This window comes from Anser cygnoides, chromosome 18, assembly GCF_040182565.1.
Source record: "Anser cygnoides isolate HZ-2024a breed goose chromosome 18, Taihu_goose_T2T_genome, whole genome shotgun sequence".
NCBI classification, from domain to species: Eukaryota; Metazoa; Chordata; class Aves; order Anseriformes; family Anatidae; genus Anser; species Anser cygnoides.
In genome coordinates this window covers 4,892,060-4,915,488 of record NC_089890.1, presented here as the reverse complement: position 1 = coordinate 4,915,488, position 23,429 = coordinate 4,892,060, and the positions used below count along the sequence as shown (strand labels likewise).

Below are 23,429 nucleotides of genomic sequence, written 5' to 3'. Positions count from 1 at the left end.
GAAAAAAGTTATGGTATGATGTACAGCAGATTCCCCATTAGTTTTGCCAACCTAAATTTAATACGGTCCTCTGTGACCACACCTAGCCTAATACTTCATACCACCTCAGACTTTTGTCCAGCAATCATATTAGCTTTTAGTATTACATTCATAAGCCATTCACATGAATATTACTGTATTTAGATATTTAGCTTAGTCCTTCCTTACCTCACAGGTGGATCAGGACAATAGTAAGGATAAAGCTATGTTTGTTTCCTTTCATTAGAAACGGAAAAAAAACAAGAGCCTTGAGTGTAAAGATATTTGTTACACATGGACGACATCTAGCACTTCTGTGCAGAGCCCTTCACTAAGCTTTCTGCCTCATCTCTTAAGCCCAAGATATGAGCAGGCATTCCCCATACAGCTACTGTCTCCAGCTCAGTAGGACCATACTGATCCTGTGGTGACCACACAACCACTCTCTTATTGGTATAACCTAGTATGGTAGAAGCGCCACTTGTCTGCAAGCATCTGTTTTTCCACAAAACATTCCCCCTCACATTTCAGAGAAGAAAATATTCTGAAGCGGTATTCCAAGTTCCATTCCACTTCACAGCTACTTAAAGTAGCTCACCTTCCCTTTGTTCTAGAAGCTGGATAATACAGTAATGCTGACCTTTACAGAGTTAACCATGAAGAGACAATATAAACGGATACAAACGAAAACCACCAAAAGTTCACAGTGGTACAATTCCACACAACTTCAAGTACAGTTGTAGGCAAGAGGCTTCAGGCTATCCCCTACTGAACAAGTGAAGCTGTATGGCTGGAAATCTATTGGCAAGCCAGATGTGAACATCATTTTAGAAGCTAAATAATCATCTAAAGCTCTCCTTGACAGCTTTTCATTAGCAGCACAAGCCAGGCCATGAACACACGACCACTGGCTTGTCACAGAAATCTCTCTCACATCATAGCCCCTTTATCATAGTAAAGTTTTTTTTATCTTGTTCCATAGGCACATACCTGTCCAAAGAGCCAATCCCAGCACAGTCTGGTCTCTCGAGTCCTTTAGACTAAAGTCAGGAATGATTTGCAAGTTATTGGTAGCATGAAGAGCATTAGCTAGGAAAAAAAATAAATCATTCTGTTAGAGCATTCTTGTATTTGACCTGCAGTTGCAGATTGAAGGTTGCAGGAGTAACAGTGTCAAATTTTGAAGTGTCATAGGATCATTTAGGTTGGAAAAGACCTTGAAGGTCATGAAGTCTAACCAACCACCTAACACTGTAAGTCCACTGCTAAACCATTTCCCTTTTAGGGAAAGATCTCTTGAAAGATCTCTTCCTGAGAAAGTTACTTTCAACTTTCTAGGTGCTAATGCTGCTTGGGAGGTCCTAAGCAGTAGTAACAATACTCCCTAATCTCCTAATCTTAACACTTATACTAAAAACCATCCAACATTCTGACTAAGATGCTTAACCTCATTCCCTTGCTATCTGTTTCCAAACAGCCGTTTACCCAAAGCTCTGAGAATGAAGATCTCACTGTGTAAGCTATACTGCAATATGGTGGCAGCATCCCTCCTTCTCAGCTCCCTGGAATGGAGGATATTCTCCCCAGTTCACCTATTCCCTCCAAATGCCATCTCTGGTAGGAGATAAAATTAACAGCTGAAGCAAGGCCTATTTCACTTCCTGGTGCTATACTGGAAAAGCTGAACTAGTAGCATCTAACAAATACCCCAGGTTCCTTAAGTGTAGAACTGTCATCCACCAGTTTTTCAGCATTTGAGACTCAACTCTATCTCAATTCTAGTACTACTCTGTACAAAATCATCTTACTGAGAATTGAAGGAGGCAGAAATCTCACCACAGAAAGATGCCTTTATCTGTATTCAAGTCCTGCATTTACCTGAACTATATACTTGGACAAGGAGAGAAAGGGAATCTCAGTTGTACAGTCAGAATACAACCTGGGGCTAAAATTCAAGTCCATTACGTCCAGTGGAAAGTTTGGAGAGATCAGTAACAGAGACTATTTAGAGCAAGTTAATTATCTAGTCTCAACAAGCACGCGATTTGAGTTTTAAGACAACTGTTTAACCAATCTTGTTAATTGCTCTACTTAAACAAGGTTTACAGGAAAGCATGTTTGATTAGTCGCTTGTCAAAACACAGTTTAGATGGCATCTTGGCATACCAATCCGCTAAAGCATCAATATAGTTTGAACTAGAAAAACATTACCTTTTTGTTCCAGGATGACTGATACCACATCTGGGTGATTGTGAGCAATAGCCATGTGAAGGGGAGTTTGCCGATAAACATTCTCTGCTGTTGGAGAAGATGCATCCTTCTGACCATGCGCTGCTTCTGCAGTCTGGATGTTTGGATTGGCTCCTTGTTGCAGAAGTTCTGCTGTCAGGTTTGCTAGGCCATGCCTACAGGCAGTATGCAGTGGTGTTTCCCCCTTAAACAAACAGGGGACTAGGTTAACAGCTTGAGAAACCAGAAAGATAGCTTTTAATATACTATGTCCACAAATGGGTGTGAAAAAACTTAAGCGCTAGCAGTTGAAGCTCTTTCGGACCTTCAGCTACATGAGTTAACATATACTAAGGACTTTATTACAACAAGCATTGACAGAAGAGTTAAACTTGCAGTGCTCCTAGAACAGTGCTAGAACCATTATACTACAGTTGTCTGATCACTAGTAAATACCTGAAAACCTGCAGAAGGCTCAGCAGATGTTTAAACTTGCTTTAAGCTAGGGTTAGCAAAGATCTCTGCCATCTTATTTGTGAAAGGAAATAAGGGAATTTTCATACAGTCTAAAAGTTTCTGTTTTTACCCATTTGTTTTGGTGGTTGACTTTTGCTCCATGAGTTGCTAGGAAGAGAGAAGCTGCCTCATTTCCTGCACCAGCTGCCCTCTGAAGCAAGCAGTTCCCTAAGGAAAAACACAAATACTATTAGAGTACTATTGCAACCATACCTTGACACTAAAAAGTGTTAGTTAGCACATTCCCCACTACCTTTCTACATTGAAACTTGAAGCCAAACAGGAAAATCCTACCTATTAGTTATGCCTTTGAAACGTTGGACTGTCACATACACTACTTAGTAGTTACACATTTTGAAACTGTAAAGAGGATGTTAGGACCTAGCAAGGAGTCCAGATTTTCTGTCACTTCCTGCAGGTCAAGTTCTGCTCACGACCTGCAAGTGTTCCCGCTCTGGGTAAAGATATTACCACCTACCCATACCATTCATTACACAGCAATAACTGTCAAAACTTCATTCAGCTACACAAAAATTTTGCCTAGTTCCATGCTATTTGGACATGCTAGAGTAATTTGGACCACAGAGTGCAGCCAGCACTAGGCAGTTAACTCCCAAGCCTTCCACCTACACGGAAATACAAACCTCTGTTTTACCTGTTACTGTGTCTGGAGCATCTGTATTGCTGCCTCGTTGGATCAACCTTGCTGCAAAACTGTTCTCATCGAACGAAGTTCCATTTACAACAGGGGCATCCTCAAAAGGGTTTACAGATTGATCAGACGATACAGTGATATACTGAACCGCAAGCCACAGAGCTGTGCTTCCCTCATGATCCTTCAGCTCCAGGTCTAGTCTAAAAGTAAGAGTTAATATTCCTCAACTTATGCCTTAGAAAGTGGTCCCTGGTGCTGCTTAAGTTTCGAGTGTCTGAAAAGCTGTGCAAGTTTATTCAATACCTCACTGACAACTTCTGCTCACTTAAAAACTTCCAAAGTAACTGGAGCTACAGTAGAATTTGTGAATACTCTGAAACAAGCAAGATGCCTTTTATTGACTACAAAATTTAAGCCCATGACTCTTAAGAGAAGTGTGGTCTTGCTAGATTTGGCTTGTAACAAACTGTCTCAAACAGGCAAGTCCTCTTTTAAGTCACATACAAGAACTGTAAAGTCAACGATGGAGAAACTGAATTAAATGAAGCATTTTGCTTCCTGACCCTATAATGTCACATGTGATAGCTTTAAGCATAATCCAAGTTGAACTCAAGACTTAAAATGTCTGAATATATTCTTATTACTCTTTTTGGTTCCACTACAAATGAAGATATTGCCACATTTCATCTAGCTCTCTAAGAAAAACACTGAGATGCAGTTTGCTTCCTCTTTACAGGAGGGTAAACTTGCTTGGCTTCTGGCATCTCAAGTTATGCAAAGCCTTCACAGTTTTGCATCTCTAGCCTACTGCTAGCCTTACGATACAGCAAAAAGGCCTAAAGAGCTGTTAAACAGTTTTCATACCTTCACTGAAATAGGTACTCAGTGTATTTTACGTGTAAGCAGAACTTACTGTTTGCATTGGAGAAGCTGACTGAATACAGGTTCATTCCTGACCACAACCGACACATGTAATGGGGTCCTGCAATTGGAACAAAGTACAGTTACATCAATAAGTGAGGCATTTAAGATTTGTCTGTGCTTGCCAACATGCCCCTATGATTTATGGGGCTAACCTTCACCTCTGCTTTCAGGTGAAGGGCCCAAGTACATCTTGACAGAAAAGCAAACTTCCCTTTTAGTGGGTATGGTTCCAGTGGATTTAGAAGTTAGCAACTCTTTACCCTAATAGAAGAGCTAACCTTCAAGGAAAGAGCACTAAAGCTTGACTTACCCAAATCGAGTAGCTAATACACTCTGAGGTTTCTACACTATTTTATGTACTTGTTTGCCAGTCCAACGTAACCTCTAAAGCAGTTTAGAGACCCTGCACTTCAGATAAACACACTGCACATATTGGCTATTTGAGATAATTTCTGTTGTATTGACAGAGCTTCGAAGAGCCAGATTTTTAGGAATGTCATTTGTCATCTTGGTTAGCTTACTTTACTGTTCAGTGATCCAATAAAGGCAAAAAACTGCTTGCCATCTGTTCCAGCAGTCAACTCACCCCCCAGCTTTCTATAGGGAAAATTGGTCATGACAGTGTACCATTCAGCCTGCAACAGCTTCTGCTCTGAGTGCTACCTGCAGGTCTCAAACTGAAGTAAATGACTTCACCTTCCCTGCTTCTACCATCACCTGTGCTTTGCTGAGACCTGAGAAGGTTCCCGGTGGGCTGTATCTGACAGCTGCACTGTTATCTGTTAAACTGGTAGCAGACTTTACCCCATCCAGTATTTACCTTCCTTTGCTGTCTTGCATATTTGGATTGGCTCCTGCCTGTAGGAGGGATTCTGCTATCTGTGCCATCTCTGCCATGACATCTGGCAAATGCTTCTTGGGGCTGTATGACGCCACAAGGTGCAGAGGAGTCTCCTGGTCTCCCAGCGTAGCAGCATTCACACGGGCACCGTTTTTAATGAGAAAGTTTGCAGCAAATTTATCTCCTTTTGTGAAAAAGGATAAAGTTATTTATGGATACACCGTGAACCCCGTATGTTCTAAACAAGCCTAGAAAACGGATACGTGACTTTCTGCTATATCATACAATCATTCCAATAGAACAGTCTGCTCTTAGCACTCCTCAGTAATAGATAATTTCAGGAACACTCCACTGCAAAGCCAGGATTAAGATATTTCATAACTACCTCTCCCTTTTGCCTTTTGCCCTGAGGTTACATGCAACTCAAGTTCACGCACTAGTTCACTTGGTATGGTGGTACTAAGTTTGTTAGTTTCTGTATCAAGATAAACCCACTGCAGCTTTAATGCGCTACCAGGCAAGTTGTGAGACTGCCCACAGTTCTGAATGAAAGGTGCTATTCCAGGGCAGTCGGAAGAATGCAGAAGTTAGTTGCAACCTGTTCAGTGCTGCTATATAAACAAGCAGTAATGCAGTCCTTGCTCTTGAAAACGTAGGCCCCCATGAAGTAACGGCTTCAACAGCCAGGACCTATCGTGAAAGGCATTCCTAAGAAATCCTTCCTTAGATCTTCTCAGAAGTCAGAATTTAGGCCTGCTTCAAGGTGCACAAGACCTTGAACTTGAAACAAGACATACAGAATGCCTTCAGCATATTACTAGTTTCCCTTATTCCAAATACTAGTTTGAGTACATGCATTCACAAGTTGCTTGTCCTGACAGCAAGACTGGATAACAAAGAAAACTGCCTGAAAAAGCAGTATGGATTGCTGTCATCTCTGGCATCAAGAAATAAAATCCAATCCCCCCCCCCCCCCCCCCCCCATTTCCTTATCTGATATTCCCCCACTCTTTAGTGATCAGAAATAAGAATCACATGGCAAGTTCAGACAATTTGCTTAAGCTCCATTTCCAGAACACGACTGTTAACAGTGATGGAGTCACTGAAGCTTTTGTTACTGAAAAGCAAGCATTCTCAGAGCTCTAGCTTAGACTGAAAGCAGACATTAGAAGTGGAACACAAATGCTAGTATTAAGAGAAGCCTGCTGCAAACTTTTCAGTGCTGCAGCCACCACAACACTGACCTATGCCTAGAAGACCTCCTACTCCTGCTGCTGAAGCTTCATTCACCGGACCAGACACCAGCACTACCCTGTTTAGATATGTAGGAGATTAAAGGAAGAAGTCGCAAGCTGCACTGAGCTAACAAAACTTAAATTTGCAGATATTTAGATTGGCATAGCACGTCCCTCTGCTCCTCATCTTTTTCCAGTGGGTTTCTCCTCCCCTCAAACTGCTGTTCAGTAGGGAGAGGCCCCTTGCGGTTAACCATGATCAGTAAGAAGCAGATGCTGCATATGAAACATGTTTAGAAGGCTTTATCTTCGTTTTATAGCTAGGTTGCCCTTGCTTGATTCAACCATTTGTCAGGGACATTAAGCAAGTTGCCACATTAAAATACTCTCTGCATCTCCCCATATTTCTTCCTTCAGAATAAAATACTCTACTAGGATTGCTTCTTGATGTCATGTAGTACAAGTTTAATGCAACAGCCAGCAGGCTAGCCTTTAGATCCTAAAAACAAAAAAACTAACAGACACACCCTTTTTATAAGTTTAGCAAAAAGAAACGGGACAATATCTATCTGTGACTAGAGGTTTCTAACTAAAGTGTCAACTACAGAGTGAGACAAAAATAGACTATGGAATATATATTCCACACTGGAACTGCAAGTTAAAGGGCTTCATAACCTATTTACTTACCTCTTTGGATGGCTTTATGTAATAGACTCCAGCCTTTCTTGTCTGCCCTATCTACATCAGCCTTGTAGTTGACCAGTGTAGTTGCAATACTCTCCAGTCTTTGGGAGAGGGCTAAATCCAAAGCAAGATCTCCATTTTGATCCAATTCATTAAGCTTCCCAGGAAGCTACAACACAAATGTAACCAGATGACAATAGTTAAACAGGTATGCTCAACGGCCCAACATAACATTTTTAACAGCCCATTCCAACTACCATAAGAGTAGACCTTAAACTCTAATTCTAAATGCTAGTGTTGCATTTAGGTAAGCACATCTTATACAGGAAAATAATCAGAAGGCTAGCCGAGTCACCAAATGCAAGTCTAAGCAGGAGACTGGTTCCATGAGAAAACGGGAGTTCTACCTACAAGTCTTGTTTAACTCGCAGGAAGCAAGACTGGCAGTTGTAAAGATTCTGCCTATCTAGGCACAGTCAACATGGTAATAGGAAGAATTCTTCAAGTATTCCTTTTTAAGATGTCTCAAATCCTAACATCTACTGGAAAGCTTATTTGCTAGTTTAGAATGTTCATCTGAACGGAACAGATGCCTGTTCAAAGAAATAATGCTTACCGAACTGCCACGAAGTAGCAAAGTTTACTAAGCCATGCACCTCTGAAGTTGCGTGGTATAAATATCAGGTATAGATTTTATTTAAAACATCTTGCATGCAACGGATTACATCAAAAGTGTTGACTCACTTCTTAATTATGTCTTTATAGAGCCTTTATCACTCAGCCTCTATTACAGACATAAAAGTAGCTACAACAATAAACATACAAGTAAGAATTGGTGACAGAAATAGCTTACACTAGCAGTTAGAAACTAGTTATTTAAAACATGAAGTTACAGAAGACAGTAAGAGTTAGTCTCACTATACCTGTGAATCCATTTCAATAAGATATAAGAAGACTACATCTTCTCTCTCAACTTTAATAGCCTTATGCAAAGGATATTCTGTCTTTGACTTGAACATTTTATACAATAACTGAGCACTCATGCTACTGAAGTCTTCTTTACGCAAGTCATCCTAGAACCAATAAAAAAACAAAGGGTAAGCAGTATTTTTGTTTTGTTTATAAACAAGGCATTGCACAATGCTATTACGAAATTCACAAAACAAGCTCAGTTAAAAGCTCCATTTTGGTAACATGCACAACATTACAACAAGCAGGAACAATCCAAGATATCCTGTTAAGACTAGGAGGAAACACTCAGAGGAAGTCTTACATTTTAGTTTTGAGATCTGGTACAGTGAGGTATTTTTCCTCCCCGTTGTGACAGGTACAGAAAACAAGCATTTTACCATCCATTACAGTAGATAAACATCTAGTTCCTACACTAATTCTCTATCTGGACTCTAGTCACAGGTTAGTATTAAGCCTTACTGTCAAAAGAGCTATTGAGGAATGACAACTCCACGTAAGTTTGAAATCTGATCTCTGAATACAAAGCAGTATCCACATCTGACCCCTGGATGTGCTGTCTTAGATATAGAATAACCTACATCCTCATACACCAGTCTGCTGTTGGCAAACAGACTTATTTTAAAGACTAATCCATTACACAATTAATCACGGTTTCCTCAAAATATCAGAGCAAATGAAACTTCCAAGTCAGTTGCAAGATTGCTTGCCACTCCCCCTGCTAGAGAAGATAAACTCTCTCCTGGCTTGGCTCTTACTTACAAGGATTATTTTTAGAAGTAAATGCAGGCCTGGGATTTGTAATCCTATATAGACAGGGACCAAACTATGGGTGAACCTCTGAACAATTTAGAGTCCAGATTTGATAATACGACCCTCTTGCCTATCACAATGGCTCTGGTTTGTTTCATGTTTATAAAAGTAAGAGGTTTTTGACAGCGAAGTATTTCCAGTGAACAGAACAACTCTTCAGGCTACAAGCTACTTCCCCCTGCCCCATCAAGACATTTATACAAAGATGGGTAAGGGGCATAACCTCCAGAGACAACAATGAAAAAAACTTAGGGGAATAGCCATTTAATGTACATTGTTTCGAAAATAATTATGCTTTAGCACTGTATAAAATACTAAATAATGCACTGCCAAAAGCAACATATTATAAAGATAAGTGAGAAAGAGGGGAAGGGAAAGTGATTCCTGCCTCAGGAAAAGCCCCTTCACTCACACTTAACACTTTGACCCCTTGAAAAACCTAAGGGTCAGGGCAACAGGTTGCCTTAGTCACTGAAAGGCATCAGGAATCCATGTAATCCCTATCCCAGCTGGAATGCTTGAATGGTAGCATACAAAGACAAATTTCTGAGGTTAGACAGCGCAGTAAGTGAAGTTCTAGTGCTTAAGTTTCTATTCTCTGTAAACATTTTTCCTTTTGCTTCCTTCTAGCAGTACTTACCCAGTGACTAGCAATTATCTCTGCACAGTAATTGAGAAGAGTGCTAGCATTCAGCTCCTCAGCAGTCTGATAGAAACGAATGCAGTTCCTGACATTAACTAGTGACATAACTCCTTTTTCACATCTGTCAAAATAGGGGGAAAAAAAAAAAAGGGTTCAGTAAACAGCTTTACAGTAATCACCCTCCCATGCTGTTACAGGTTTCTATATACTCTTCTCCTGGATGCCAACAGAAGTAGTCCTGGACTTACTTTACTGTAATGCCATGCAGCATAAATATACTTTAATCAGAAGCCCTATAAGACAGTTCCCGCAAAAGCAGACTCCTATTAAGGCAGAGTTTGTCTAAGCTGAGGTCCCATAATAGCAGGAGCCTGTAAGTAAATAGAGGCATGCCAGTTCTCCCAGGGGAACAAGCTGCAGTTCTTACACATCTTCCCTACTTCCTAAGTACTACAGTATCACAAGAATGCCAAATAACTGTTTGTTTCATGAAGAAAAGGGACAGGGTTTAGTAGTAGATCCACCAAATCATCTTTAGAAGTGTGAAGCTGTTACCTGAGTTTGTTGGAAGAAAACTGCAAACTGAACTTGAAGTTAAGCATGGCAGTGAACTCCAGGTAGTTTTCAATACAAAAAGGAAACTCTTTTATTTGGGTGTCTGCACCTGAAGACATATACTAATCACCAGCAGCATGCTGTACTTGGGCTTTTTCCTTGCCACCAGACTACCACGCAGAGGAATATTTTGGTAGTACGAAGTCTGAAGGTAGTTTCAGCACTGGCCATACAGATGTCAAATACTTGTTTTAAATTATTATTAACAATTTAGTTTGCTTCACATTGTATCACAAATATTAGATTGAGTAAGGACCTTAAGTACTACTACAGCACCAGACACCCCTTAGGCAAGAGATTATCAAAGGATACTTCACCTTTGATAAAATTCAAAGCTTCACAGTTGAACAAAACTTGAAGAGGTTTCATTTTGTACATTCAGACTTGTCACTAAGTGGTTAAGAACATTAGACATTCAAGATAACAAGCTATCCCCTACTAAAATGGTGTGATCATCCTCTCCATAATGGGGAGGTTTTTAGCGTAACATTACCCTTCTTTGTGAAAAGTTGCTATCAAGACACACAGAACAGCTATTTAAGTTAGAGTTTTCACCTGTGGCCTTTTAATATTACAAGATACTGTCACTGACTCTTCCTTTCTTGCAATTCTCCAGAGCTTGTTATTAATATATTGCTCTCCACTTCCTCTCACTGGCAAATTAGGGTTATTAGTTTGACTGGAAGAAGAACTGGGAAGTAAACATAACAGCTGTAAGGAAAAACTGCTACAGCATAACTATAGTGCAAGGCTTCATTTCCTGTGATCAGCTGAATGTCCTGCTGCATTACCAAAAACCTCAAGTCTTTGAGAAAAGCAAAGCTGCAGCCAACTGCTAGCAGCTGTCAACTTATTTCTATTCAAACAAGGCTAAAGAGTTCAAGAATAGCCACTGTATTTACCAAGACTCACCTTTCCCTAAGCAGCTGGAGCTGAAATTTATTAGCTAGTTTCATGAGCTCTGTCAAAAAGATATCATCTTCTCGTAGCTCAAGTTCATCTGTGTAGATCCAGCGCAGCATTGCCATGGTTACCTCTGGGTCAGCATCTGGTACAGGGAGCAACAGGGATTAATAAAATACCCAAAGAACAATCACCTATTCAAGTAGTTGCGATTCCTCTGACTGTTAAAGTCACAGCTACCAGGAAAAATATCATCTCATTGAAACCGCACTGCTTTAGCTTAATCAAAATGGCAAAATAAAGAGACAAAACTGGGCAGAAGTCAAAGCTAGCAGCAGTGCTGGCACCAACCAGGAAAACCTTTCTTCCATTGGAACACTGTGCAGAATACAGGGAGCCCTGTACCATCTCCCAGTTGCTAAATGAACATCACTTTAAAGGGCCAGCGATGCCCCTTTGAAGTCTTTGCTCCCTCACATATGGCTAAATCCACATCTAGGGGTGACATGCCCAAATCCCCCTTTCATTTTCAGAACCCTTTCTGGCATATTGCAGTCGTGTTATAAACTGTGGCGTGTCATTAAGCTTGCTTACATCTTAGGAATGACTACAAAGTACTTACAACTGCTAGGAACCATTTCTAAGAGAGGTGAAAGTGAGTTTAAGAAGCTGGATAGACTTCAGGTGTTTGTAATACTGATCCCAACCAAGCCTGCATGTTGTTAACACAGCAAAAACTACAGAAACCTATCCACAGGACACAAGCGATGCAGGCCCAACAGCCAGGGCCTCAGCACCTAGGCAGAAGCACTGTACTGATAGTTCTGCCTACAAGGATATAGATGAGAATTACTATATAACATCAGATCAGCCCAATTTCTAAACTAATGGTGGTTGGTGTTTTTTTTTTTCAAAGTAACAATAGTCTCTTAAGCTGTTTTGTTTTTAAAGATAAAAGACAGATGTTCAAGACTGAAAAACCCACCCTAAAACGTCTTTACACAGAGTTGTCTCAGATTATTTGCAGAATACCAGACAGTACTTGACATAGCATGTAGACTGTCTCCTAAGAAACAGGAGACTTTAATAAGGCAAGTATCTTTGGCCTAACTTGAAGTTATCAGAAAAGCCTACTTGAACTGTAATATCAGCTCTGCCTTGGCAGAGAAAAGAGTACATGTCCTCCCTCCCAACACGAGAACCTGTGCTTATCTTTTACATTCATTCCGCAGAATACATGAACTCTGAAAATACTCAGTTTCAAATGCTGCCTGTATTTTGAAATCAGGATTTAGGCAAACTTAACTTGCAAGTTCTAGAAAGGACTTTTTTATTTTATTTTAAAGAAAACCCTGACATAGCTTTTGGGGGAACAGCTTGTTGCTTGCTAGAGCTACTTCATAAAACTAACCTTTGTGCTATGTATCAAAGTGTTGTTCTGATGGTGTTTTTTTTTTTTTTTAATTAGTTCTGTAACAGTAGGTGGTATTCTTTACATAACTTGTTTTAAGCATCATTCAGTAAGAGGAAGCGTTTACATTGCTAAACACACAAGACCACAACTACATTTGAGATTCTCCGATTACCATGAATGGGAAGCTACAAGTGCTATGGACTACCACTTAAAGCCTTGCAACAAAGTCACAATTAGCATAAGGGCTTTTTGGTAACAAATCTTATGCTAACATAGCACTCAATTCAAAAAAAACCCCTTGGCATCTGTTCTCTTGCAGCTGCAGAAAGATCCTTAAATCCTTCTGCAGGAAAGTTGCTATGCTGTCTCACAGAACTGGCTTGCTGTGACTTGCTTCCTTCCAGTTTGTCTGCATTTAGGACTCATGATAAGATACAGCACGGAAAGTCAGGTCAGTGCTTGGTATTCAACATGCAAGCCTGCAAACCTGCTTAACTTCATACCCATTTTTATTGCTCACAAATTAATTGTGCAAGACTTTCCTATACAGTTACGTACAGAAGAAAGTCTCAATTTGCAGGAATGCTGCCCAGTGTAAGCATATGCAAGAAACAGCTACACTGGAACAAAACACCATCTTACAGAAGATAGCCTTTCAAAAACTTCTTTTTCCTTAGCCTATTTTGCAAAGGTATCAAAATGCCAAATCAAATCACTTTTGTAAGAACAATATTTGTATTTATTTCTTCCACACACACTGTTAACAAGAAGCAAGGTATTTCCATTACACACTTCAGAAAAATTATGCACACTACCTCAAAAAGCCCTGTCCTTAGAAAGGAAGAAGTCAAGCTCCTCCATATAGATTTGACTGTCATTATGTTTAGTTGACTCTAGAAAAGACAAAAAGGCCACCATGCTCAACCCCTGTTCATTAAAAAGAAGGTAGGTTATCGATTTAACTAGCACTAGCATCACGTTCACAAGTCCACCACCATGTTTCAGAGAAAGCTTCATTATCAACTGATTAAACACCACTTTTTGCAAACAGCAGTAGTCCAAAAGGTGCAGGAGTAACCTTTTCTCAACAGGCCCTTTCACCAGTCATCCTAAAGACAAGTGAAGCATCACGTATTACTAAGCAATGACTGACCTGACAGATCCAGCTCCTCTGTTGAGGCAAGGTTGGCTAGACTCCAAGCATCACTGCGTGCCGCTAAGACAAACTTGTGAGCCCTGATGTGCTTGTCTCTGACCTTTATCTTCAGATCACTGATAAGAGGAGAAAAAAGCATATCCATTTATTATGCAGGCCTTCCCCATGCTTAGATATGCAAGGATTCAGCGTCTCCTAGTATCTGTCTTTGCATCCACATTTAGACTCAGATTGTTTGAGATATCAAAACACATTTGCTTAAGTGGAATACTTCACCAAATGACGCAATTATTATTTTTATATGAATGAAATTAGTCTCTAGTATTTAAATGTTTAACAGTTTCACAGTAAACTGCTAGGGAACTACTGCAGAAGACAGGAAAATCCAGCAATCTTGAGGTTAAATATTTAGGTTGCAGAGTCCATTCTAGCACTGTCAGCTAAGCACCAAAGGTTTCATGCAAGAACAGTAACAGAACAAACGACGTTTGACAGTAGTCTTGAGGACAACGCAGACTCCAAGAATGCCCAGTTCCTCGGAGACCAGCTGTCAAGAACACTTTAATTTCATACTAAACCTTTTAACACCAGGTTATCCTTTGTACTTAAAAAGTACTTGCCCTGTTTATTTTAAAGATCCATGTCTTGCAAGTGTTATTCCTATGTAGGTGTATTTTCCAGACAATTTTCTAAATCAAAACACCACTATGAACTGAAGTACAAAATACACAGATGTTACTTTAAGCTTTCACTGGGACTTGCTTCCTTTCTCCTTTTCTTGTTCGGCCACTATTCTACGATTTTAAACCTAGAATCTGAAGAAATAATCCAACTCTTCTGACATAAGGCAACTAACAAATCTCATCTTTTACCCAGCATGCAATTTTCTCATCGGACATACAGACTTCTCAGAGAAACCTGAGACACGGTGGGAACACATTTTAAACAAAACTACCTATTTTCCCTTACATGCCTAGCCTCCTTTGCGATACTGGAATTGGTTTCAGTAATAGCAAAGAAATCGGTAAGTGTCAGGTGTGGTCTTGGAACTAAATCCATTGAGGCATCTAGAGTATTAACAGTGATCCTTAATGTTCATATGGAAGATAAACGATGAAACCTAATTTTACATTAAAACTCAGAAATACATTATCATTTACACTGTCAAGTCCTAACTACCCAAGGCTTGTTACGCCATACAAACAGACAAGCCAATTAAATCAGGCTTCTTTACACATAAAAAAAGAGTAGAAAACGTGCAGGAGATAGTCCTTCAAAAAAGTAGGGCTTTCCAATTGTAAGATACACTGCATAATTAATGTGTCACCTAGCTGTAGGACAGTGTAAAATAACTTCTGCTCAAAGGAAGCTCAGACATTGACCATGAAAGCAACTGACTTTCTTTAAGCTTGTCTTAAATGCCAGCCTCAAAGATGAACTTGAGCTTAGAGCTCTTGATCCGAGAATTGGATTCGAGATGCTGCCTGATCTTAGAGTGCTTTTGCAACATCTACATGAGGACCCTGCTCACACCAGGCAGAAGTGAAAGCATTTTTCTTATCCAAGATTAGCACATATTATAAAGTCAATAAAGTCAAAGCTTCCTGTAATCCCCCCTTCCCCAAAGGAACATTTCTTACCTGTACTGCTCCTGCTGATAGAGTTCAGATACAATGGCAAGAAGTCGACTGATGAAAGTGTCACTGGCGTTGTCTTGGTTAGCCTGGGCAGCCAGAAGGTTGCATCTCCTTTCTGTGTCAGCAAGTTTCTTCTGCAACTTCACATACTCCTGGCGGAGAAGCATCAGGTGCTTTTCCAGCTTGGCCACCTCCTCTGCAGAGGCACACAGTGTTACTACAAGGCTGAAACGTTGCACATCTGTGCATTGCATCTGGGAGTAACTTCACTCTACAGGTGCATTACACACTTACTTTAGTCATGGGGCATTCCAGTAAACACTTCTTCCACACTACTTGAGTAATTCATCCCCAGTACTAAACCTTTTATTTTATATCACTGCTAGCCATAAGAACATTTTAAAAACAAACAAACAAAAAACACAGAAAAACAGAACACACTGACAAAAGCTACTCCTAAATAGAGTTCCTGAATGCTATCCACTCAGGTGCACCACAAGCTTTCTAAAGCCACAGAATTGTGGTGGGGTAGAGCACAGCCTCACTCGGCAGCAGTGACCAATCAATTCAGCTGTGATGCTGCCTGCCTTGACAGCAGTCATCGAGCACAAGCAAGCATCAGAAGAGCTGCTGGCAGTACAACATCTAACCCAGAGCGCTTAACTTACCTGTCTAGAACTCTTTGCACTGTCAGCTAAGAAGCTCCTTAAGAAATAGCCAGAGTGGAAAGCAAAGTTTCCCCAGAACCTGTGTTTCTAAAGGCCAGTCAAAAAATATATAAAGCCGGTTACTCTCCATCAACACACTCCCCCAGCGGAGGCTCTGCAGTGACGAGGCATCGTGGTGCAGAGTTGGGTCCGTGGTGGCCACTGCAATTCACAGGCACAGCAGCAGCACCCGGCCATCGGATCCCTGACCAAGCGCTCCCATCCCACTGCAGAGCCTGCTCCTCCACCACACCGAAGAGCTGTGGTGAGGCGCTTTGCTGAACAGCTGTGTAGAGCTTCACCTGGGACACTTATATGAAAACCCTCTACTGCTGGATGTGAAAGTCTTTACAGGTGCTTAAAACCAGACTAACTGAGGAGCATTCATGGATGAGGTGCATAGGCTACATGCAGCTATCACTGTGGTTAGCTGACTATTACCCACCCCTAACAAGCCACACCAATAAGGCAAGTTTCCAAACGAGGTACACATCCAAAGTCAGTCCTAAAACGAGAACGGAGCAGGGAGGAGAAATTTGGAAGGTAACCAATGGGAAAGTTTTCACGAGATTCCTCCCTGCTAGCCAGGAATTCACTGTCCAACAAGTTTTCCTCAAATATTTACTAAATGTAAAACAGTATTACAAACAAGGAGAAGGCGAGCTCTGCGACCAGTGTTTTCTTTCTGCTCCTAGAGAAAAGTTCAACAGCAGAGCTGGCCTTGGCCTCGCTCCAGCAGGTCCCCAGGGTAGAGCATCCTCCCCTCGCTCAGCTGCAGGCTGAATGCCTCATTTAGCCTTTCCTCTGCGACTGCTGTGGCAAACACTCCCTCGTAAGTCTTTTAACGACTGTAATGGACAAAGAGGAGGTAATTTACCCTGTTTGACTCTTCAGTTAATACTGCTTAAGCAAGGTTGGCAGTGCACTTGCTTCAACAGCCATTTACTCAGCTCCATCCTTTACCAGTTAATAGATATCGCCTCCTCTGGGATACTGACTCTGCCGAGGTACTCTGTGATTCCAAAACTGTGCTACCAGAGCAGCCCTCAAAGGGAGCTGAAGCTCTGCTCTGTTCCTTCCACCTGAAGATGATGCAGCGCCCGTGCTCCCAGAACTACAGGGACACGTCCCTGAAGCAACCACTCCTTCCTGAGTGATTCATAAGGAAGGTGCCAAGGGTGGCACAAAGCAAACCGTGCTGCTACAGGAAGGAGAGCGATGCCTGGTAAGAGCCAAGGGTGATCCTGAAAGACACTTCCAGAGAACTACTGCAAAAATTAGTGCACCAACGCTGCTGTTCATACACTGAGATTCCGAGGAGCCATCTCAACTCAAGTGGTAGGAACAAGAAGTTGCCTGCTGAACCTCCCAGCACGTATAACCTCAAATAAACGCTGCATCTTCAAGCCGAGCAATGGAAGTGTAAATGGGAGAATAAAGAATCAGAAGGTAACACCTCAGGTTCTCTCATTTTACCTAAGTAACTTGGAGCCAGTGAACCTTGAAGTCACTGGAACATGATGCAGAACTACCTTGCAGCTTAAAGCAGCAGCAGCTTCAGTTTTACACAGAAAATCAAGCCCATTTCACTGCTGCTTCCAGGGCAACCCAAGACAACCACTACTGGCAGTGAAAACACCTGAAAGACCTGAAGCTTTGAGAAGTCTTGTTTTCAGATCGATGGCATACAGAATCATTAGGGTTGGAAAGGCCTCCAAGATCCTCTGGTCCAACCGTCCCCCTACCACCACTATCACCCACTGAACCATGTCCCTAAGCATCGTGTCCAACCTTTCCTTAAGCACCCCCAGGGATGGCGACTCCTGTATATACTTCCTGTAACCACAGTGAGACAGATTGATCGATATTCACTTGCTGCAAGGACTGCAGGAGCCATAAATCCAGAGTTTCTTCTTCTATACGCAGGAGCACGCATAACAGCTGCGCATTACCTACAGCTGCACACCTGCAGACCACTGGATCTTACAGCACCTTTCAGGTGCACATTCAAGACAGTCCTCAACATCCACCTAACCAGCATTCAGTGCAAAAGAGCAGAACATCAAGTTTTCCCTTTATGTTGTTCATTTGAAGAGTTCACACTGCATTATCACTTCGAAAGGACAGCACACTGACACTCAGGGAGAAGCATCATCTGCTGAAAGCAATGGCACCACAGCTCCAAGTCTGCTATTTACAGTCCTCAAATCTCAGGGGAGGTCAGCACTTAAAAATCAATGTAAAATGACCACTGCATCTCCAAGCTGAGAGTCGTTTTAACAGAGTGCACAATATTGCCAGTCCACGTTATGCACGGACATTTCTCTGGCTGTCTTCCAAGCACAGATGTACGCACCTATGTGTGCAGTAACTGCACAATAACAAAGAGCCTTGGATCAAGGCCCTGAAAAGACAGCCTTACTTGCAGGGAGGTCTCTGGCTAAACACAAACCCGGTGCACACACAAACAGGATGGCTGGGTTTGGCAGAGAGGCGTACACAGAGCGACTCCTTTTCGGAGCTTGTACTCTAGGTGTAGAGTTAACAGATGGCTAGACGAGAAAATAAAAGCAGTGTTTGTTAACACATTCCTGGCAGATGCACTAGTATCTCATGAACTGGCAGAAGTTTAAGGTCCTTATCACAGACTTCAGAGAGGCTAGTGGAGTTTTCTTACAGCAGGAGGAACAGAAGTCTCGAGAGCGATTTGCCAGCTGAACCCAAAGAGATAAGGAAGGAGGCAATAGGCAACGGGGTGGCAGATAGCATGTACCGAAAACCAGAGGGAGGGCCTGGTGGAACCCATCACGCTGTCCATCCCAACCTTCCAGAGCAGCATGGATAAGCTCTTTACTTCTGAAGTAAGCGTCTCAGGGAAGTATTACAGAAAAACACATTATTTCCTTTCCCAAAGTCAGGTCTATCATCCAGTGCTCCACTTTGACGCACCTCCTCCCCGCAGCTGTCCAAATCATGGCTTCCTTGTTCCCCCTCAGTTTTGTCCACTTATAATCTTTACCCTGATGACCATTCCAAAAACACTGCAGCATGCTTCCTGCTGCTCTAGACTCAAGCATTACTCCAACAATTTTTACCCCTGCCTGCACGCCCCTAGTATCCTCTGACATTAGTGGGACAGAACTCTTACAGAAGCTCCAAAAGCAAGCTCTGCACTCGCCTTTATGAGCTTTGAATTATTTGTACCTAGCAATTGCAATAAATCTAATTCAAGATTTCCGCACGCAGAGGGAACACCTCCACAAGAAAAAGCGCTCTGCTTGCTTCTGGGCAGATGACCACAACCTGACAACCTCCCTTCCTTAATAAACCTTCATTTCCGATTTGACTCTCCAGTATCAACAGTTCATAATTATAAAAAAGCACTGCTGAAGATGAGTACTTTATTTGAAGGGACAAAACGAGTCCCTCCACACAGGTCTCATAATGAATTGAGTGAGGAGAGCTACAACTCCAGTTCACTACTCCTGTTTACACACACTCTCGCAAATGATTGTGTGCTTTCTTCAGCTGAAAGCTCAGGGAACTGCTAGGGAGGAATCTTTGAGAAGTGTGCATATCTAAAAAAGGACCTGCATCAGCCACAGGGTCATCTGCCAGAGCAGGATCCCAGACCAGATCTTTGAGGGTCTTGGTGAGGACGTTTTATCGCCTGCTGACATCCTTGACATCAGAGGTGGTGGGCCGCTGAGGTTTAAAGGTGAGCCCAATAAGCTGGTCAGCTAACTACAAGTTAAGATGTTGCTCTAAGGATTTATTAAGCAAGCTTGAACAGAGCATCTTCTCAGCTGATGCACACCAGATCAGCACATGCTGGTTAACCTTTAACAAGCACTTCTGAAATTCTACCAGTCTGATTGCTGGAGTTTAGGAGTTGAAGGTAGCGCTGTTAAGACTGGAAGTCAGAGCTTTTACCATGCCTGTAACTTGGGACTTTCAGCTCAGTTTGCTGATTCAGTTTCCTCCAAGGAGGAAAAGAGGAAGCTTCTGTCTCGCGTTAAGGAAAAGGACTTTAGACATCCCAGCGTTTTTCAAACCCCATTACCTCGGTTCATCGTGGAGGGGTGTAACTGACAACCTGGGAGCTGTACAAAAGCAGTTCGGGCGTTCTTTAGGAGTTACAGCTCCGAGCCGAGCCCAGACCCAGGAGGCCTGGCAGCAGCAGGGGACGGCAGGTCCCCCGCCTCACCCTGAGGGACCCGGGGCCCCCTCCCCGCCCCACCCGGCCCCCCACACCACAGCAGGCCCCTCGGGGCTCCCGAAGCGGCAACTTCTTCCCAAACCGCCCCCGTCCCGAGGGGCACGGCCGGCCCTGCCGCGGGGCGCTCCCTGAGGGGGAGCCGGCAGCCGGGGCTCCCCCCCCCCCCGCCATTTCACGTTCACCTCGGGGTCTGCCCGCCTCAGCCGAGCCCGGCCCAGCCTCGGCGGGCAGGGCCCAGCCGGCCCCACACGGGGGCCGCCCCCGGTGCCCCCCTGGAGCCTCCCCAGCCGGCGGCGCTGCCGCTGCGCCCGGCGGCCGCGGCCCCGCCCGGGCTCCCCCCCTCACCTTCCGCCATCTTGGGTCCGCGGCCGCAGCTCTCGCGAGAGCGCCGCGCTCGGCCGGCGGGGCGGGCGGGAGTTCTCGCGAGAGCAGCGCGGACCCCTCCCGCCTCAGGGCGCTGAGGTGCCTGAGGGCTCGGTTCCACGCCCCCCCTCCCCCCGAGCGGCTCCTGCCCGCTGACCCGGTGCCGTTAGAGAAAAGGGATGGGGTGCCGGGGGTTTTGAGCCGATGGGTGCCTTTGGCACACGGCTACCCCTTGCCTCATCGCTACTTCAGCTCCCGCACACAGTTTTCACTTCAGTTTCACTTCAGCAACTGGATCTGTGCCCGGCGGGTGCAAAGTGGGGTTGGGATCGAGACAGACAGCGACCCAAGAGCAGCCGCGAGATGCTTTCTTAAACCTCGTGTGCCATATAGCTCACCCTCAGCTGGTCCCGTTGCTCATGAGCTTTCCTGCCCCAACAGAACAGAAACACCACCGGCTCCATGCATATTCAGCACCTTTCATATGCCTGACCGAGCTGCAATGTTTTGGTTTGCTCTAAAGAGCCATTTTCAAGTAAATTTTTTATCACAGGATCATTTTACAATTACATTGTTTTCTCCCGACTTCATTAAGCAAGGGTTGGTAAAGTCCCTCTGCCTCCTGTCTTAGCTTTCTGCCCACGTTGGACAAAGCAGCACAAGTAGAACTGGCCGCAGGAGAGCCACGGACCTGGTGTTGTTTCTAGACAAAACATGAAACATGCCCCACCTCATTTTTCACAGCTCAGTGACAAATACATACAGCTTTAGTACACAGCTAACGTAAATCACTGTTTGTGGGTGTTATTAATCATCTGTGAGGAAACAGTCATTGCCTGATGAGATTTTAGTCTTGGTTCAATTTCTTTGTAACAGAGCTCAGGTGTCAAACTTCTGCTATACTTTGCATCTGGAGAATCAGCAGTCATGTCTGTCCTGTTTGACAGGGCAGAAAACAGCCTTATTACAACCTCTCTTTAAAACCCAAGCACCTTCAGTTTCAGTTTGAAATCACTAGTGCGTACTTCTGAAGATACTCAGAAACTGTAAGAGTGGTCGTGCTCCCGTTTGCATTGTGGTGGCACCATACCAACAACCGTGCACCAGATGGTACAGATGCAATAAAAAGTCCATCCCCCAGCAGCCTACAAATAAAAGTGACTCTAACAAATACACTTACACTCACTTCAGAATTAACATTCTATGTTTATTGATCTTCTAGTTTCAGTAAGCATCTTCCAGGCATCACAGCAGCAGGAAAGAATTTTAGAGTAACAGCTTAACAGCCTGATTTTTACAGAGTCTTCTCTGATGCATAAGGGACAGCATGGAGAGAGATAAAAAGGAACTAGGATGGCCATAATACTTCGATATTTATTAAAATTCCATGCTTTTTCTACCCCCCTCCCCCAGTGATGCAGTATTATCTGGAAAGCAAGCCACTGTATGTTGGGAATAAAAAACAGAACAAAACCTCAGCCAAGTCTCCAGAGAACTAAGAATAAGAGTAATTAATCATCTGGTACTCTGATTGTCTACATAAATCAAACTAAATGCAAGATCTTGGTACAAGTGAAAGTGATTTAAAATGCCTGTTTACTTGATTGCTCAACAAGCATTCTAGTACTACTTGCACATGCTGCATCTCTTCAGTGGTGTTCATATCTTGAGCTAAGTCAGAAATTTCTGGTCCTATCAGTCAGCATCGTAGCCAGATCCCCTTGATGTGTGGGCCAGGAAGAAAAAGCTAACTGTGATCACAGAAAAGTTGAATAGGTCCCTCCTGTGCCTACCAGAAGCTTTCTACAAACTAGACACTCGGCCCCCAATATCTTATGTCTCTTTCATTAAGTCACTTCATTAAGTCACATCATTAACAATACCTGCATCTTGCACCTCTTAACAGTATCTCACATTAACACTCTTTCCTTTGGAATATCTGGGTTGTGTAGAATCACAAACCATCTTGGGTAAGCTGACTGCAAGTGCTTTTGTATTCAAATAATTTACAAGAGCAGAAGCAATCCTGCTATGGAATGAACAGTTCTTCCATACAACTGGTGCAAGACTAACATTTCCAGGCCTTCCCTAAAAGGAATACACAAGTAGCTCTTTTAGAGAAGAAATGAGAAAAACAAAAAGCTTTGAACTATTTTGTGAAGTCTACAGATGAATCAGTTCTGAACTATGTATGTTACTCAGCAAGACAAAGCATGGAACACTCAACTTGATGAAAGCAGCATGCAACAATTATCTTGCATTACTGCCAGCTCTTTAGATATACTATGGAAAGGTAGATGGGCAGCCAGTGAAGTAGTCCTCCACTACTTGATTCAGGAGCAGCAGCTTCTTCCAATACTTTGTTTATGGAAAGAATAGCACCATGCTGCTGGGATCCTGCATAGTCCTAACTCTTCAGTAACTGAAAAAGGGCAGCCAGCTGGTAGGCAAGAAACTTCCTCCCAGACAGTTTTAGACAAGCATTCAAAAGGGAACTAGAATTAGCAATTGTGTCTGAGCACTAATAGATCTGAAATACTGTGCATATTTCTCTCTACATATGAGGAAGCTATCCAACTAAAAGCAAATATAAATAATGGTTTCTCAAAATACTTTGTTAGCAAATATGTAAATATGAACATTAAACATCTGTTTATCTAAAATACCTGTAGGAGGAAGTAGTGCCTCCACTTCTAAGTCTTAATTATTATACTTCAATGGCTTTTTTTGTCCCATACCCTATCTTGCCACTGTTAACCATCTCCTTTCTCTCACCTCAGCCATCCCCACAAGAAACCTGCAGCTATGCCTTTTAGTATATGCATGGTGCAACCTGAAATGAAGTCCAGCCACAGCTAGCAAATCAGTATTGAATGCTTCTTACAAGA

General features: G+C 42.8%; 1 protein-coding gene across 3 annotated transcripts in view; it reads right to left on the bottom strand.

Moving 5' to 3' along the window:
• Positions 1–20,643, bottom strand: part of ANKFY1 (ankyrin repeat and FYVE domain containing 1) — a 33,392-nt gene extending 12,749 nt beyond the window's left edge. Inside the window, exons 1-13 of one of the 3 annotated variants that reach the window (XM_013189943.3) lie at positions 20,524–20,643; positions 15,256–15,448; positions 13,613–13,731; positions 11,055–11,190; positions 9,525–9,648; positions 8,026–8,175; positions 7,106–7,271; positions 5,163–5,367; positions 4,332–4,400; positions 3,419–3,618; positions 2,834–2,931; positions 2,230–2,452; positions 1,009–1,107 (exon numbers count right to left, since the gene is read on the bottom strand). In XM_013189943.3, coding sequence (XP_013045397.2) covers positions 1,009–1,107; positions 2,230–2,452; positions 2,834–2,931; positions 3,419–3,618; positions 4,332–4,400; positions 5,163–5,367; positions 7,106–7,271; positions 8,026–8,175; positions 9,525–9,648; positions 11,055–11,190; positions 13,613–13,731; positions 15,256–15,448; positions 20,524–20,533 — 1,792 coding nt within the window. In that variant the 5' untranslated portion in view covers positions 20,534–20,643. Of the gene's footprint in view, positions 1–1,008; positions 1,108–2,229; positions 2,453–2,833; positions 2,932–3,418; positions 3,619–4,331; positions 4,401–5,162; positions 5,368–7,105; positions 7,272–8,025; positions 8,176–9,524; positions 9,649–11,054; positions 11,191–13,612; positions 13,732–15,255; positions 15,449–16,043; positions 17,333–20,022; positions 20,048–20,523 lie in introns of those variants that run through there. The other 2 variants (XM_066979859.1, XM_066979860.1) reach the window with 2 other exon arrangements.
• Between the last annotated feature and the right edge of the window lie 2,786 nt (positions 20,644–23,429).